The 17045-nt window shown below is 39.8% G+C and overlaps 3 protein-coding genes across 5 annotated transcripts; all 3 read right to left on the bottom strand.

Annotated features, from left to right (window-relative positions):
- Window positions 1-546: 546 nt before the first annotated feature.
- LOC121911854 lies at window positions 547-3359 on the bottom strand. The gene is made up of 2 exons (XM_042433746.1): window positions 1860-3359; window positions 547-1593 (listed from the first exon to the last, which is right to left on the bottom strand). Exons 1-2 carry the CDS (start codon window positions 2263-2265, stop codon window positions 620-622), a joined length of 1380 nt encoding a protein of 459 aa, XP_042289680.1. The 5' UTR covers window positions 2266-3359; the 3' UTR covers window positions 547-619.
- A 193-nt stretch (window positions 3360-3552) lies between these two features.
- Window positions 3553-13391, bottom strand: LOC121911850 (prosaposin). 2 transcript variants are annotated; one of them, XM_042433736.1, is made up of 15 exons: window positions 13265-13391; window positions 9968-10101; window positions 9708-9782; window positions 9454-9579; window positions 8051-8260; window positions 7806-7949; window positions 7635-7691; window positions 7233-7238; window positions 6336-6524; window positions 6123-6215; window positions 5808-5991; window positions 5164-5327; window positions 5000-5080; window positions 4625-4732; window positions 3553-4384 (listed from the first exon to the last, which is right to left on the bottom strand). In XM_042433736.1, the coding sequence occupies exons 1-15, from the start codon at window positions 13296-13298 to the stop codon at window positions 4349-4351; spliced, it is 1641 nt and encodes a 546-aa protein (XP_042289670.1). In that variant the 5' UTR covers window positions 13299-13391; the 3' UTR covers window positions 3553-4348. The 2 variants fall into 2 exon arrangements, with proteins under 2 accessions (XP_042289670.1, XP_042289671.1); XM_042433737.1 differs by lacking the exon at window positions 7233-7238.
- A 1202-nt stretch (window positions 13392-14593) lies between these two features.
- On the bottom strand, window positions 14594-16946 carry mrps6 (mitochondrial ribosomal protein S6). Of its 2 annotated transcripts, none has more exons than XM_042433762.1 (2): window positions 16446-16946; window positions 14594-14709 (listed from the first exon to the last, which is right to left on the bottom strand). In XM_042433762.1, exon 1 carries the CDS (start codon window positions 16784-16786, stop codon window positions 16454-16456), a length of 333 nt encoding a protein of 110 aa, XP_042289696.1. In that variant the 5' UTR covers window positions 16787-16946; the 3' UTR covers window positions 14594-14709; window positions 16446-16453. The 2 variants fall into 2 exon arrangements, with proteins under 2 accessions (XP_042289696.1, XP_042289697.1); XM_042433763.1 differs by having other exon boundaries at window positions 14594-14713; window positions 16448-16946.
- Between the last annotated feature and the right edge of the window lie 99 nt (window positions 16947-17045).

Below are 17045 nucleotides of genomic sequence, written 5' to 3'. Positions count from 1 at the left end.
TAGTGGCTGACAGAGTATGATAACAATAACAGAAATTCACATATCAAAAAGAGATGATTAACTCAAATATCTACACAAGGCTTGTAACCATATACGGAGGCCTGATACTCCTTCAATATTGCTTAAGAGATACAAAATATTAACAAATATGTGTTAGAATATTTGAATGGTGTAGTTCTTCAATATTGCTTAAGAGATATATTGCTTAAGAGATACAAAATATTAACAAATATGTGTTAGAATATTTGAATGGTGTAGTTCTTCAATATTGCTTAAGAGATATATTGCTTAAGAGATACAAAATATTAACAAATATGTGTTAGAATATTTGAATGTTGTAGTTCTTCAATGTGGAGCCAGTTTTAGATACATTTTATATCACTGGGTAGATTAGTAGCACAGTACTGCATCATATATATATATATAAGCATTTCATGTTTTTTTAATGAGAAAAGTAACTGAAGCTGTCAAATAAATGTAGTGTAGCAGAAAGTACAATATTTACCTCTGACATGTAGTGGAGTGGAAGTATAAAGTAGCATTAAATGGAAATACTCAAGTAAAATAAAAGTACCTCAAAATTGTACTTTAAGTACAGTACTTGAGTAAATGTACTTAGTTAAGTTAAGTTCAAATCAAGTGGTCCCTGAAAGTTGGTCATCAAGCAGCAGTTGGTCCACAGCTGGTTGACTGTCCCAGACAAAGATAAAGGAAGAGTGGTGTCCCAGATGTGATACTCTTTCACTCTTCTGATTGTTCTTTTAACACGAATTCGAAGTCGAGCTATGGCTTGTCTTTTCAGAGCACCTTTTTTGCTGAACTGCGCTGTGGTTTTAAATGGGGGTATGATCAGCTTTGCCCCACGCTTAGCCAGCATCTTCTCAATGGTGAACCCTCTGTCTGCCACGCAGCCATCTCCTGGCTCCAGTAAGTCAAGTATGCCACACCTTTCAGTGAGCTCTCGATCTGAGATGGAGCCAGCATAGAGACTGGACACAAAAGTCACAGCACCACATGGGGCAATCCCAATTAACCCCTTCAAGGTTGTAATATTTTTGTAGATTGAGAAATCCTCTGATTGGAGAGAGAGGGATGATGGGATCTCGCACCAAACCTTTGTACAGTTGATGATCACCCTCACCTCTGGACTGTACTGCCTGAATTTGAGCGGCATTGTGGACTCCACTTGCCGTCTGCTCATCCAGATGGGCAAGGAGCTGAAGAGCAGGTAGAGGTAGTTAGCCCAAGTTATTACAATGCTGCAGACTGTGGACACACTGACCTGAAAGATGTCAGCCAGCACAGTCTCTTTCAGGCCTGCAGCAACACGGCAACAGTACAGAAAAAACTCATCAATTAATTGCAACCTGCGTATTGAACTAGGAAAAGTGGGTGCAAATATTTGTCCCTTTTTCTGCGCCTGTGACCAGTAAACCAGCATAGATGCAGATGGTTGAACAGTCTCCCAGAAGGCATGAAAAACCTCTTTCGAAGCAAACCTCGTATAGAAGTGGATATTCTCATCGGAGACACAAAACCCATGAAAATGCAAATGGCTCACTGTCAGTTGTGGCGGCTCTGTTTCCAGTACACCTGTATGAGATTTTGGGGTAACAAAAAGAGAGAAGAAAACTGAAGCCATTTGACTCAGAATCAGATAAATGTTATTACAGGTGTTACACTGTAAAGCTTTTGACATAAGCCCATATGTCACATAAAAGTGCGTACTCACAAAAATACAGAATATTTAAAAATGTGTACAACATTCGGTGCATAAAAAAACAACTACCAATAACAAACAACATATAAAGAGCCAGAAAGAATAGCCTACTTCAACATTCACTCGAGCATCAACATACCTGGAGCAGGACCAGCCGCGTAGTTGTGATCTATTGACCCAGGGGAGGCGTCCTCACACCAGTGAACATCATGGCCCAAGCCAGTTGTTGCTCTATCATAAACGGACTCTTGCTGTGACTCTCCCCAGTTATTCCACTGGAAACGGGAGGGGACTATCCCGACTTTCAGCCGCTTGCGATCGGTTGCTGGCGTGAAGTCAACTTGATTGAAGTGCCGGCTACAAACAAATGTACTTCCTCGGAGTACTGTAAAGTCCGGACCTTCATCTCTACGAATTGCTTGAACCCACTTCTTCCTTTCAATTATATCACTAGGAAAGCCATGAAAACTTAAGTAAGGTTGCCGTTGTTTGTTCGCTTGACAATGAGGTACACAGCAGTGACATTTTGACTTCGCTTCAGCCATTGTTGTACTACTACGGGATGTGCCATCCGGAAGTCCGTTTACACAACAATGACCCCTTCCGGGTTATGAAACACTGACGCGTAAAAATCATGGATGTATTATTAGAGCTCTTCTAATACATCCATGGTAAAAAATAGCATATTATGATATAACATGCGAATTATATTAAACTAATTTGTCGGCACACAGTAAATGTATCTTAGCCATACAATATCAGAATCTTCTTATTGCCCGTTATTACTGAAGCAATTGTCTTTTATATGGAGAGGTGGTGACGAATATGGATGCGAGAGAGGCGATAGTGTATATTTGTCTGATTAATGTAGACATAGCTTATGAATTTCGTCAAATCATTCCCGTTTATTATTTTTGTTCTGTTGAGTCTGCATCTCCTACCAGTGTTGGTTACTGTAATCACAGCACATCTGTCTATAACGCAGTAATGTAACGCGTTAGTATTCCTACATTCAGTAATCACATTAGAGTTACTAATCCGTTAAAAATTCCGTCGTTACCTGCGTTACACAGGTTCTCCAGTTATCTGCATTAAACAATAATCAAAGGTGCCTTTCATGCACGCTTGTGCAACAATCGCCTGACCTCTCATGACATGATTTTAACTTGAGTTCCGACACACATGTATACACGTGTGGGAGCAAAGACAAAAATGGCAGAGCGGTCTACAACTTTTGAGTGGTGGAGGTATGCACACTACTTCGAAGTTGTTACGCGAAAAGACGAGAATGTGACGGTAAAGTACAAACTGTGCCCAGGCCAGAAACAACTATCCACTGCTGTGAATACACCACACAGCAGCAACTGCAAAGGCAACATGCTAACACTTATGTTAGTAATGTACAATAAATTACATTTTTTGAGTAACCCCAACACTGCTTATCAGTTGCTTTCTGTGCAAATCCGGCTAATATTTGAGATCGCTAACTACAGTTTTTGATTAAAATAACGTTACATTTGGAGAAACTGGGCGACTGTTAAAATGCTGAGTTCGTTGCCAAGTGAGCTAAATAACTCTGATGTATTTGCGGTCCTATGTTGACTCTGAGCCTAACCCTGAACTCAGTATCTGATGTGTTATCTTGACCTGTTTGAAAACAATAAAACTAGTTACTCACTTCCCAGAATTCAGTGGGCTGGTCTGCAAATATGTTGCACACTTAGAGTGTGTTGCCACACTGTAATAAACAAGCCAGTAGGTGTATATGACAGACTTGATAAGAACAGAGCTTTATTCAGTACAATATCAGCAAAGGGAAAATGAAACAAGAGTGGATTTGGGATCACTTTAATTGTTAAAAATTTACAGATCAACTGACAGTTTGCTCAGGGTATGAAGCAGACGAATTCGAGATGCTTTCTGAACGTTAGAAAAGCCGTGATTTACAAACAGTAGGAAGAGTGCAAACAATGGGAGGTGAGTGGGAGGTACACACAGACCATCTTATTACCTCCATATCAGCTCCTTAAAACAAACATCAACACATTTTCTATCTGTCCACAAAATATAAATTTGTTGTAGGATTGGACATACTGCTAAAAGTAACAATATTAATGTCATTCTTAACACACTGAGCTGTCTCAGTTCCTCCAGTGAGGAGGAATCAAATACAGCTGGGGGGCGTCGACAAACAGAACATCCATCTGATGCTCTGTCGACATTATACAACATGTGAAACTGAAATTTGTGTTCCTACATGTGCCACACCAGGCAAGCAATATAGGTAAGTACAACCCAAATGAAACAAATCTGCAAAGCTCTACAGTGAAGCTTTGTAACATCTGCTCGTAGTGAAGCAAAAACAGACTGAGCTGCAGGCTGCTATACACGTAATCAATCCTCCCCTATCCCTCCCAAAAAAAAACAAACAAAAAAAATATATGTCCAGTCCCTTTCCATCATGACATCATTCAAAATATCAAAGTTAATTTAAACATGAATTGCAGTCATTTAACTCTATTTAAAAAAAAAAGAAAACAGGACACAAATTAAAAGTGGGAAGCAGCACTACAGTATTTTTTTCTTTTAATTCCCTACAGGCCAATTTGTCCTGGTCTTCCTCTTCTTCTATACCCACACATGGCGTTGGCAGTGAGCCACAGCCTGAAAGACACAAACAGGCGGTTAGACACACCCTATGAAGCAATCTTCCTAAAATTTTACAGCTTTAGAGAATCAGTTGTGATATGAAACACAGTAAGAAGCATTTAGTCACTGCAGTTTGTCAGTGACAATTTGTCCCTCAAGAGTCATACCCTTAATGGAAAAAGTGTATTCTCATGACAAACTCAAGAAGTCTGAGTCTACAAATGCATGTTTGCGTGTCAGAATAGGACTACTTACATTGCACCGAGTTGCTGTCTCCATGTTCTTGCACCAGAATGCAGGTCCCCAGCTGCACTGCTCTGTTCCCAGCAGCTTGCGCACAGCTTCAGGGCAGGCTCCCACTTTCTGTTGAAAATAAAACACGTAGCTCATATATTAAACTGGGCTGCAGGACTTTAGCGCAAGCCAGTTCAATTTAATATCCGCTACCAACAACTTATGAAAAAAAAAAAAAAAAGTATGCAAATTGACATGACAATAGGAATGATTTCAATTCTTCCTAGATTAAGTGAATAATAATGTTTCCTGACAAACAAGAAACTCAAAGCATCTCAACCATGAAGATAAAGTGTTCCTTTGTCTTGTTATAAATTAATTCAATTGGCTCTTTACCATGCACACAAAGTCGGGGTCGAGCATCTGGAGCAGCAGCTGGACAAGCATTGGTTCATACTGTTCAACCAGCTGGTCGCACTGTTGACACAGACACAGAGGGGTTAATGTGAGGCTCAGGAGAATTAATGTTACACAAAAGGTAAGAAAATGCAACCACTCACCTCAGACTGGAGAGAGTCAGGCAGGAAGCTGCATACTTTCCTCACAGCCTCCTCAATCTCTGCCTCTGTAGCGTTCTTCTCCAGAATGCCATCAATGTAAGTGACGGCCATCTTGCACACATCGCAGTAGCCACCAGCCTTAAAGCGAGTCTGGTCCAGTGCAGCTTAGAAGCAGAACAGAAACCAGTGTTATTCCCCACATGAGGAAATAGACCTTGGGCTTCACCGATGCATATGTAAAAACAGATTTTGAAATTAAGCCTAGCAGAGCATTCTCTGAATTGTAGAAAAGTTTTATTTTAGAGCTCACAAAAACCAAAAATCAGGCCAACTAAACACTATAAAAAGAGAACTGAAAATAAGCAGCTGACATTTTACAGGACCAGCCAAAAATGGAAAAAAAATAGCACAACTTAGCAGTAAAGCACAACTCTAATTACATATAATTGACATGGAGCACATTGTTACAAGATTCTGGCATGTGTGGGCATTTTGATGCAAACATTCACGATAATTTCCTGTGTAATCTTGTTCTTGTGTCAGTATAAAAAGCTTATTTGTAATATCTCTAATATGGCTTTAGCACATAATTCCTGTAACATCTAAAACTTCCATTCAGCGTGCTGTGAAGAGTGAGAACTTACGGACATATGCGCGTCTGGCATCATTGCAGAGTGCCAACACTGTGCAGACAGTCTTGGGATCAGCCTGCTGCACCAGCAGCTCAATAATGGCCTGGCCGTAGGTCTCAATCAGGTCCTTACACTGGCCAGACAGAGAGGAGGGCAGAAGTCCGCACACCTTCTCCACAGCTTTGATCACCTCCTCCTGAGACACAAGATGTGTCAGTCTGACATCAGAGCTGAGTCCGACTAACTGCACCAACAGTATGTTGGCAGCAGCTTTGTAGAGTTTATTTTTATGACCATATCTGATACATCTAGTAACACATGTCCTACCTCTGTTGCCTGATCCTGCAACATGCTCTCCAACTGTTTCATCACAAACTCACAGATGGCACAGGTTGGGGAATCACGGACTCGCACCATAGGCTGCAATACACAGAGGGAGTGTCTTATGTGTATGTACAAAACTTTTAAGATCTTGCATCAATATCGAGTGCTGATAAAAAAAATAGGCAACCAGGTCTACCCACTCGCACCATGACTTACCTTAGCAGACTTGTCAGTGGCAGACTCTACCTTGGTGGCAGGGACAAGCTTGACAGCAGGTACAACCTTGACAGCGGGTACAAGCTTGGCAGCAGGTACAACCTTCATGGCAGGCAGCAGCTTCAGCATGGGAACAGACTTCTTCATCTCATCACAGAAGCCAGCGTGGACACAGATTTCCTTGGGTTGCTGAAGACGGAAACAGACAGTATGTTTAAGATACACAGCCAAAGGTCTACGAAACTTGCCACATTACATGCAGCTAGTATAAACCATGTTTGTAATCTGCATACCATTCCACAGCAATACCACCCATGCAATAGGCATATAATTCCATGTTTAAAAAAACCCACAATAAAAAAAAAAAAAAAAAAAAAAAAAATGGTGGCCATGTCTTTTACCAGTGCCAAACACACACCAACACACATCCATACTGGCAAATGTTTACCGACTCTGAGGCATTCCACAAGATCAGCCACAGTGTTAAAAGAAAGAACAGCCATGTATAGTACAATAAAGATGGTGCTTTTTCTGATGAGGATAGCCACTTCCATGTTAATAAAGACTAGTGCATCTCTCAGTTGACTTATTTGTGCAAACTATAAGATCCAAGCACACATCACAAGATCCAAACATTCTTCAAGTATGACAGCGCTGTATGCTTATTTAATGTGGGGAAACAGAAGAGGAGCTTAATGTGGCCCTTTGCTGCGTCACTTAAGTGTCAAGTCATTAACCAAACAAGTAAAATGTTCATGTTAATATAGTAGTCACACTCAAAATTAGACCATTTACATGCATCACTACAGAGTCAGGTGAGTAGCGCTAGGAGTGGACAGCACAAGAAGCAAGAGCTAAGGGGTTAAGATGCTACAGGCTGAACACAGAGAGACCTACCTGTTCCTGGGGAGCAGCACACAAAAACCCAGAGCAGGAGAAAACAGAGCAAGACAACATGAATGGGGGGGGAGAAAAGTAAAGAAGGAACACAGGCGAAAATGACAACAGACATTAAGACGGGGGGAAAAAAAGTAAACGATTTAAAGATGTCAGCAGGCCAGGTGGTGCTGCAAGACTGCATATGAGCTTAGCATCAACAGAATGTCCAAAAATATTATCACAGACGCGTTAGTTTTGATGACCAGTTCATTAAGCTCATCGTTGAGGATTAGAATATAATGACTGTTTATGTTATAATGTAGCTTAAGTATGCAATAAACACAATAAAGTTTTCCTGAACTTTCTTTTAAAAAAAAAAAATCAGTTAATCACATGAAGTGGGAGGGTTGGAAGACTCACCATGGACATGAGCTGCTGCACAACAAGGGTACCATACTGGCTGACATACTGCTTGCACTGCAATGAGGAAAAACAGTCAATATGCAGCCTTTATGTTTTTGTTTAAAAAGAAGAAGAAGAAAAAAAAAAAAAAAAAAAAAAAAAAAAAAAAACTTGCACAGGGGTTCTTACCATTGCAGATAAGCCTGGTCCCAGCAGGTCACACTGGCTCTCAATATTCGCAATGAGAGTGTCGATAAATGAGGAGTTGGCCTTGGCTTCTGCTTGAGCGTCAGTCAGGAACTTAATGCAGTCCTGGCAAACATCATCGCTTCCCTACAGAGGAGTAATAATCAGGGCCAAATGAGAAACAATATTCATCAGGTGGAGAACATATTGTTGTCTATGTAGGTGCTGAGAGGAATTTAACAGTGCACCTGTTTTGGAGTCTCTTGTTTAGGAGCTTCCTGCTTGGGGCTCTCCTGAGGATAGAGGAGCTCGGGCACATTGAGCAGGAAGGGAGCCACACGCTGGGAAAGGTCAACCTGAGGGATTTCGTTGGACATGAGCTGCTCCTTGGCCTGAGCCAGGGCTGCCTGCTGAGAGCTACACAGTCCCATGGCTCCACACACCACAGCAGGATCCTCCTAAAAAAAAAAAAAAAAAAAAAACACACCACATTAAAATAATTTCTGTTATAGAAAATTTTAACTTTAGGGGTTACAAATCGAGTTACACTGGGTCAAGCATGGGCCTTGAGGTCACAGAGTAAGCAACAGTAAACCTTACAGAGAGAGACAATGGCTCCTCTCCTTGGGTGAATAGTGTGTCTGGATGTTTGGGGAAAGCAGGAGCCATCCTGATAAAGAGTGAACCGGCGTTGTCAGGGTAACCAAGGTCAGGGAGATGGCCCTGAGACTCCCAAGACACCACAGATAGGTGACTGCGCAGATTCCATTGGCATAACCAGACTGTGCTGACTGACCTGAAGCTCCATGCAACGTGACCTGAACTAACAAAGCGCAGTTCCTTGTTTAGAATCTAATGAGCCAGTGGACTAACATTGCACACAGTAGCTGCATTGGGTTTGACCATTTCTGGGCGTATAGTGTTTATGGTGTGATCTGTAGGGGTTTAAGAGTGACCACCCGGGACCGCCTCGTCAGAACATTTAGAGATGGCATCAATGCACATTCAACTGTGAATGCTTTATTTAAAAATCTGTCAACTGTAAGCACATATGAACCCCTACCTTTAAAGCCTGGATGACCTGCACAGTCAAGTGTGCAAATTCAAATTATCTAACAAAATTATCTAAAACTAATGTTTTGTTTTTATGAGATCTTTAAAGAACTGTCTCTTTTGTTCCCATGGGAGAAGTAGCAGGTGAGAGTTAAAACAAAGAAAACTACAACTAATGCTCCCAGTCATGGGGTTTAGTATTACACAATGACTACTCTGTTCCCATTTAGACTTGGGCTCACTTCCCTATCAATAGTGCTTATTCAGCTCCCTGCACTTCACTCACAGCCACTTCTGTTTTCGCTGTCTTTGACACCGACGGGCAGATGAGCCGTTTAATCAAGAGTCTAAGATGAAGCAGAATAATACACTGACAGACAAATCAACCCCAAACAAGCTTTAATAAGATCTTTGTCAAAACTAGTTTACAGCTTATTTGAAAGCTTCTGATGCGGTTCTAAATTCAGACCTTTGTTTTACTGACAAATGTTATTTCCGGTAATTGTTATGACCTCGGACATTCCACCACAGATTTTCACAATATATTTTTATACTGAAAAGAGGCCAAATCCTGGAAAAACAGGTTGCCTGTACTCACAAGCTCTCCAGTGATGATTCCTATGAGGATGGGGTAGTAGTCGTCCACCATTTCCTTGCACTCTGCAGTCAAACCTTGATCAGGGATGAGCTGGCAGGCCTTCTCCAGGTACCCGAGAACCTCTGCCTGCAATTATGAAAATATGGCTATTTATTTCTTTTTATAGAAAAGTAGAGTTCATCTCTGATAAGCAAATGAGTTTCCTGTGATAAAGTAGGTAACAGTTTGTTTGTTTGTTTTTTTTAAAATCTTACCTCAGTAGCATTGTCCTTCAGAATCTGCTCCACCACCATCAACACCTCTTTGCACAAGTCACATGGCACAGATTTCTGAAACCAGGAAACAGGGTGTGTAAATGTATTATTTATTTGTCACATAATTCAGAATGTACAGAACACCCAAACCATAATTAAGAAACGTGTGAAACTTTGAAAAAGAGGAGCATGTGTGTTCTGTGTCCGATATATTTTCACATTTTTAATAAAATGAATATAAATAAAAATCAGAGCCTCACCATCTGGGGCTTGTTCCACACATTCTGCTGGCAATGAGTCACAGCTCCACAGAGAGACGCCGTCTTTACATTCTGACACCAGTAGGGGGGACCACGAGCGCACTGCTCAGTGCCCAGCAGAGGGGTGGCTACAGCTGCAAAGTAGACAAATAAGTCAAATTTCATACTGATGAGATCCTTTTACTGCAGAGATCAGAAAGCACACCCCACATATTCATAGGTAGACGGCAGAAATGCTCTTTAATTTTCCAATTTCACTTTCTTATTCACTTTCTTCATTTAGGAGGCACTGCAGATATTTTATCAAGTATCATCTAGATTGTAGATTAGAGATTATAAACATGGAACAAGCAACATTTTCTCAGATTGAATTTCTGGTAAGGCAACTTTCAGGTGAAAGTATGGTTTTACTTCACCTTTTGATCTGTCTGGTGATGCTACAGTGACAAGACGGGGAAGTTCAAGATTCATTAACTTCCCCAAAACAATGTAGGTCTAAGATATTAAGGAGGAAGTTGTTAATAATTCTTTCAACTTTGATAATGCACCGCAGGTTTAATTTTACAACTCTATAAAAAGGTCAACCTAAACCACGTCAGCTTTAGCATACTTTGTCTGTGAAAGTTAACAGCCATGTATTTTGAATTTGATCTGAACTTCTCAGCTCAGACATTTCATTAAAAGACGTACCCTTGTCAATCACCTGTCAATTGATTGTAGACAGACTCAATCAGCTACGTCAGTCTGATCTATGTCAACTCACAACATCCATAATCTGACCAAATGCAACAAGTCTTGTTTGTGTGTGATGCAAGAAAATCAGTGGGTTTCTCTGTGAAATTAGAACTATGTCACACAGCGAGCATTGTGGGCAAAAATCCAGCTTTACTGTTTTATAACTGCTATCAAGGAAAATACACTAAATCCTGTTAGCTCACATTGCTAAGCCGCATTTATATATGCCTCTAAATTTAAATCTGACATGATTTCCCACGCTCAGCCTGCGTATACCAGTCACTAAGCAATGGACCATAGGGGGGAACTGATCATTTACATATACATTACTGTCCCAGATGCTGAAACAAATGAACGTTTGGTCCAATGCACACACACAAAAAAACATGTTTTTTTCCCCCACAGTTCCTCATTTCAGTGAGGTGGAAAAGGTGATGTGGGAAAGCACCAAATGCCTTTCAACACTGTTTCCTGTTTTTTTCCTATTACTCTTTCAAAACACGTTTAAGAAAAAACAGACAGATTATCTCATCTGAGTCAGAAAAACACAGTTTGGAAATATAGTCAGACTAAAGTGTTGTAAAGATGAACATGTCTAAAATAGAAAATAAAAGCAAACTTAACACAACAGCTAATGCTCAGAGTGTAAGCTGATCAGTATGCAAGAGGTGCACAAGTCCAGTGACTGAAAAGGTCAGCCACTGGACTTGTGCACCTCTTGCATATCTTGTGATAACTGTCAAGAATTATCTTGTGATAACTGTAAAGAATTGGCAATACAGATCAGGCTACACTGACAAACATTCAATAACCCAGTTACACCACCGTAAAGCCCCTCCTGCTCAGCATTCATGCCAATACAGTTGCAGGCAGGTCACACCCACCCAACCCTCCACTAGAGTCACATGAGCCTTCACACAAAATAACAAGCTGTTCTCAGCAGACTGACTGTTATAGAAAGGAAGGCATTTCTCCACAAGATTTATGTACTGCAGTTAACCATTTACACCCATCTGGGCCATATACAGTAGCAGAAAATATACAGTATGTTGTGTTTTTCTATCTGCTTTATGTAATTACCCACAGCAAAAAAAACAGATCACTGTAAACCCAGAACATAAGTTTTATAAGTAGTCAGCGAAAAAGACTGACATGTATGGGCCTGTATATGCAGCAAACTAATAATGTGAGTGAATCAACATCACATGACCAAGTGAAACGCAAAAGGCTTTTAATAGGTCTCATAACATTGTTCAACAACAGCAAGCGACCTGTGGCACATTTTCAGTGTAGCGGGCTACACATTAGTTTCACCCAACAAAGATTAATAGAAGTATACATAACATTTACTATGTGTTAGTGTTGCAGCACTTAGGAATGTCTCTGCAGCAAACACATGCAAGAATGTGAAACTGCACATTACATTTAACCAGAAGTCAGACATGAGATAAGCACTGCACACACAAAGTCCAAATGCCGAAAGAAACCAATATTTCCAGTGGATTGCACGAAACCACAACTTGTGTTCTGATAAGTAAACAAATGAAATTCATTTCAGGACCATGTTTCAAACGCCACAAGGCCAAGACATCAATAAATAATATAAATAGCCTGGTTGCCTATATATTTAAGCAAAACATAACTGCAGCGGCAAGTTATCTGTCGTTTGCAGTGACCCAGTTTTATCTGAACATATAGATAAACTGACGGCTTAGCTAGTGGCAAAAGGCCAAATGTAGACATGTAGATACAGGTCCCATTAGAAAAAACCCCTAGAAGAATTAAGACTGAAAGCAAAACTCTAAAACTGGAATGGCAGTTTATTAAAAAGCTGATATGACAGATGCTGGTAGTCATACCCTTCCTATACTTCCTCCTAAAACTAAACAAGGTCAACGAAGCACACGACCACATATAATATATTAACTGTTAGCTGGTCACAGATGTTTACTGAGTTAGGGCCCAGGTTCAACAGACCCGATTAAATGAGAAAACATTCAACCGAACGTTATGTTCGGTTGAATGTTTTCTCTGTTTTACACATTATCTCAAAAACGAGTCAGTGAAACAGTTGCATGGGCAATAGAATAGCTTTAAGGCGGTGGTCCGAGATAGCTAAAAAATAAACAGTAACATAAGGCTTTTCAACAATCCAATGTGAGGCTAATGTTACAGCAGTGTTCAATTAGCCTCCAGGCGTTAGCTTTCATGCTAACGTTAGCCGAGCCGTTACCAACGGGAGTGGGCGAACAATAACGTCTTCAATCCTCTTGTGAAGACTCACTTAACTTCTTTACACATTTAGCAAATTTGTCGAATCTAATGAAGACAAACACCCGATGTCTGTTTATGAAATAATATCGCATATTAGGCGGCATTTAGCTAAATTAGCTAGCCTGTTTGTTGATGTTTACCAGAGCTACTTGTGACGCTTCCGCCTTTTGATGTTGAAACGCACTTAGTTACACAACCAAATAACCTTTATTGTAACTTGACAACCGCCTCAACCGTATAACCGACAGTTTGCACAATATTAATTTTTGCCATAGGTGTTGGCGTTACCTGTAGACACGAAAAGTAGAGTAAGAAGCAGCATGACTCCGCTGTTTTCCTCTGATATCTGTGCGTTGGATGAGGCAGACCAGCCAGGAGGTGAACACTGCAATGCAGGCGGAGAGTCCCGCTGATGGCTTTATGATGTCTGACTGTCAGCTGACTGCTCAGAGAGACATGTGACTCTGCCTCGACCCTGATGTCTCTGATGTGATCATTCGTAACAAAGATCAAGTCCTTCAAAACTTTTACTGCTTTAATACTACTATTTTTCATAAATTCAAATACATATAAATATATTTACCAGCCCAATGCAACCAGTGAGATGTGAGTGCATTGGTTAGGAGTGTTTGGTGGAATCTAGAGCTGCAAGAATTAATTGATTAGTTTCCAACTATTAAATTAATTGCCAACTATTTTGATAATTGATCAATCGTTTCGAGTCATTTTTTAAGAAGAAAAAAAGTCAAAATTCTCTGATTCCAGCTTCTCAAATGTGAACATCCTGACTTTTTTTTAGTCGTCTATGACAGTAAACTGAATATCTTTGGGTTGTGGACTATTGTAGACAAAACAAGATATTTAAAGACGTCTCCTTGGGCTTTGGGAAACGGTGAAGGACATTTTTCATCATTTTCTGACATTTTTATGGACAAAACAACTGATAGTTGAGAAAATAATCGATAATGAAAATAATCGTTAGTTGCAGCCTTAGAGAAAACTCTATTCTACAGCTTTATGTTTCGATGTTAAACACTAGGATTTTACTTCGCACATTAGAAGTTCCAGTAATGGGTGTAAAACTTATCATTTCCACACTTACATTTCCTTGGTATCATAAGAGACAAGACAAGATTAACTCCTAACTACTGATTTAAAACTGTCTAAACCTACATAAATCGTCCCTGGTCCATAAATGCATGCTGTGATTATTACTGTATGTTTGTGGATAAAGATTGACCAAGCAAAGGTGGATTTACACAACATAAAGTTGTTATATGTAATAAATGTCATTCCAGGAAACCAATCAATTTCAACATGCCTGAGAAAGTTCACTGAAAAACAATGGTGACCTTGATCTCATCGAGTCATGCAGGGTGGTTTAGTTTGATGAGGACAATTCACCCAAATTCGGACAGTTAGAGTCATAGTGTCATTATTTAAAGGACAGTGACTAAGCCCGGGTGACTAATATATCACTTCAAAGTTTCAGAACTGCATGACCCATACATAAGACGGAAATGAAAGTAACTGAAACTGTCATCTCATTTTTAAGCATCATGTGGTGGAGCAGATTGTCTGACATTTTTTGACAAGAAAGGAAGCAAAACTTGCAACTAAGGTAGAAAAAAAAGTAGTTTATTGTGACATAGCATCAAATTGCAGGTCAACAACTATGGAAAAGTTCAAAGAGGGAAGCATCACACTGTACATCTTCTGGATATGAGCTGTGAACACCTGTAAAACAAAAAGAACAACTATTATATGGGGTTAAGTTACAGCACAGCATGATCTCCATAAACAGTGGGTAAAGGAGATCGACTGCAAGAAAACATTTTATGAAATAATTTAACTGTTCCTGACCCATACTGGATTTTTGCAGAAAATACCAATATCAATAATTGAGAGAAATGATGTATCAGCCAATACATCTAAATTTGTTTTTTAAAGAATTGTGACCATGTACCGGTACAAAGCAGGAAATTTTACAGTAAAAAAACCAACCAAAATATCAGTGCTCTCTAGTGGACAAACTATGTAATGGCACCATAATTTCTTAATTACTTCAATATATCTTTGGAATTTCTGTACTGCAATTTCTTATCAACTATCGGTCAATACTATTACACCAATACAATGTATCTATGATCAGCTCAAATGTTTTTGCTCTTTCTGCCTTTCACTCATATTGTCTGATGTTTTTTCAGTGTAAGAGGCATTGCTTTAAGATTGTGTCAAAATCTTCACTGGTCTTTGCCCGACCGATATATCGGTCAGCCAATATTATCGGTTGATACTGGGCTATCACAGATATATCAGTATCAGTGTATATGTTGTCCGATATGCGCTAATATTTTTTTTTCCTTTTTTAAAAAGTTATATAGGCAGCATTTTATGTATATTTTACCCATTTTCTTAATTCAAGTTAATATATACGTTTTTTTATTTATATTTATATGTTATAGTTATATGTTATTATTAATTATTAAATTCCCAGTAAAGTTTACTGTTTTAGTGCACTCTCATTTTACACAATAAAGTTAATTGTGAAACTGTAAAATGTCACTCCTCCATTACATATCTTCGTCACAAGTGTTTGATGACCACATTTGAGGGATCATTGCAAAAAAATGTATATTCTGTATATGGAAGATTATCGGTATCAATATCAGAATTTTTTTACCCCCTAATATCAGTATTGATCCCAAAAATCCAGTATCGGCCGGGCTCTACTGTCATTGTATTGTCCTTAAAACTCGTTAACAATTATTCAACTTTATTAACTATAAGGAAGTCAAAAGGTTCATTTTACAATCTGGGAATTTCTTTTGTAGTTTTGAATATTATTCTTCTTGGTTATAGCATTTCAATTATCAGCTTAATGCCATTACTTGAAAATGAAACAACTTCACAGATTGTTCAATTAAATGAACTATGCTATTAGTTGATACAAATTTTATGGCTCTTAAGTCAGCTGAGAATCTATTTTCTTTGAGGGAGAGCTCTGCTGCCATATAAGAACAGCACAAGGGTTTCTGTAGAGCTGCCAAGCCCAACAATTTCAAATGTAGACAGGGTTTTAAAACCATGCAATGCATTACTTCTCATTAATTCAGGTAATACTTAACGCTTTGTTGACGAACAGAAAATAAATGTACTCCAATTACTCTCATCATTTGTTTTTAATATATTAATTTATATCAAATAGTAAAACTCTGTGATGTGTTACAGTGTCACAGTTTCTTAAATGACAGATAGAACAGATTTTTTTTAGTGGTGAACATATTCTCATTACAGTCCTAAAGGGACCAGTTGCACGTACAGTACAGTCACAAGGAGTTTGGCGACTTGTGCACAAGGTCTGGATGAAAACATCACTCCTGCTCAAACACTTGCTGTTGGTTTCAAGTTTAAACAGATGCGTGGTTATTTCTGATGCACTTGGCTTTATCCTCATCAGCCCTTCCTTACATTCAATCACTGCTGGGGTCCACAGCCGTTCTGACCGGACACCTGAGTGTCCTTCTTCAGCACGGTGGGCCTCACCACGTCCACATCACGGTGCAGGTGATCCAGGAAGCTTGTGAGGATGTTAGGAGCTGCGTAGAAATCGACCAAAAAGTAAGTCCCTCGGCTGTGCCTCTGGTTGTGTTTGGTTATCTGGTAGGGCAGCAGTCTCTCTCCGAGGTTCTCCAGGTTTCTCACCACTGCGCCCCGCTCCATCAAGGTCTCCACCGTCCGCCGGAGAGCAGCCGCTGTCTCCGGCCGCTGCATCGCCTTCAGGATCAGGGCCAGTTCGTAACGAGGCATCGCTTCGGGGAAGAAATCCGCGAAATCCACACGCTTAATTCAGCTTGTACTAGGCTGGTGTCATTACCAGTTTACTGTGTACAAAGACGACCATGTTATGACACGAGGAACAGGAAAGGTCTTTGCTTATGACGTATAAAACATGCGCATGTCATATCTTCTTCTTTTCTCGGTTTACTGGAGAATCGTAAACAACTTTACGGCGCATACCGCCACCTACTGTACAAGTATGTAACATCATGTTGTTTACCCTATTTTT

This window comes from Thunnus maccoyii, chromosome 14, assembly GCF_910596095.1.
Source record: "Thunnus maccoyii chromosome 14, fThuMac1.1, whole genome shotgun sequence".
NCBI lineage: Eukaryota > Metazoa > Chordata > Actinopteri > Scombriformes > Scombridae > Thunnus > Thunnus maccoyii.
This window is presented reverse-complemented; position numbering and strand designations above follow the sequence as displayed.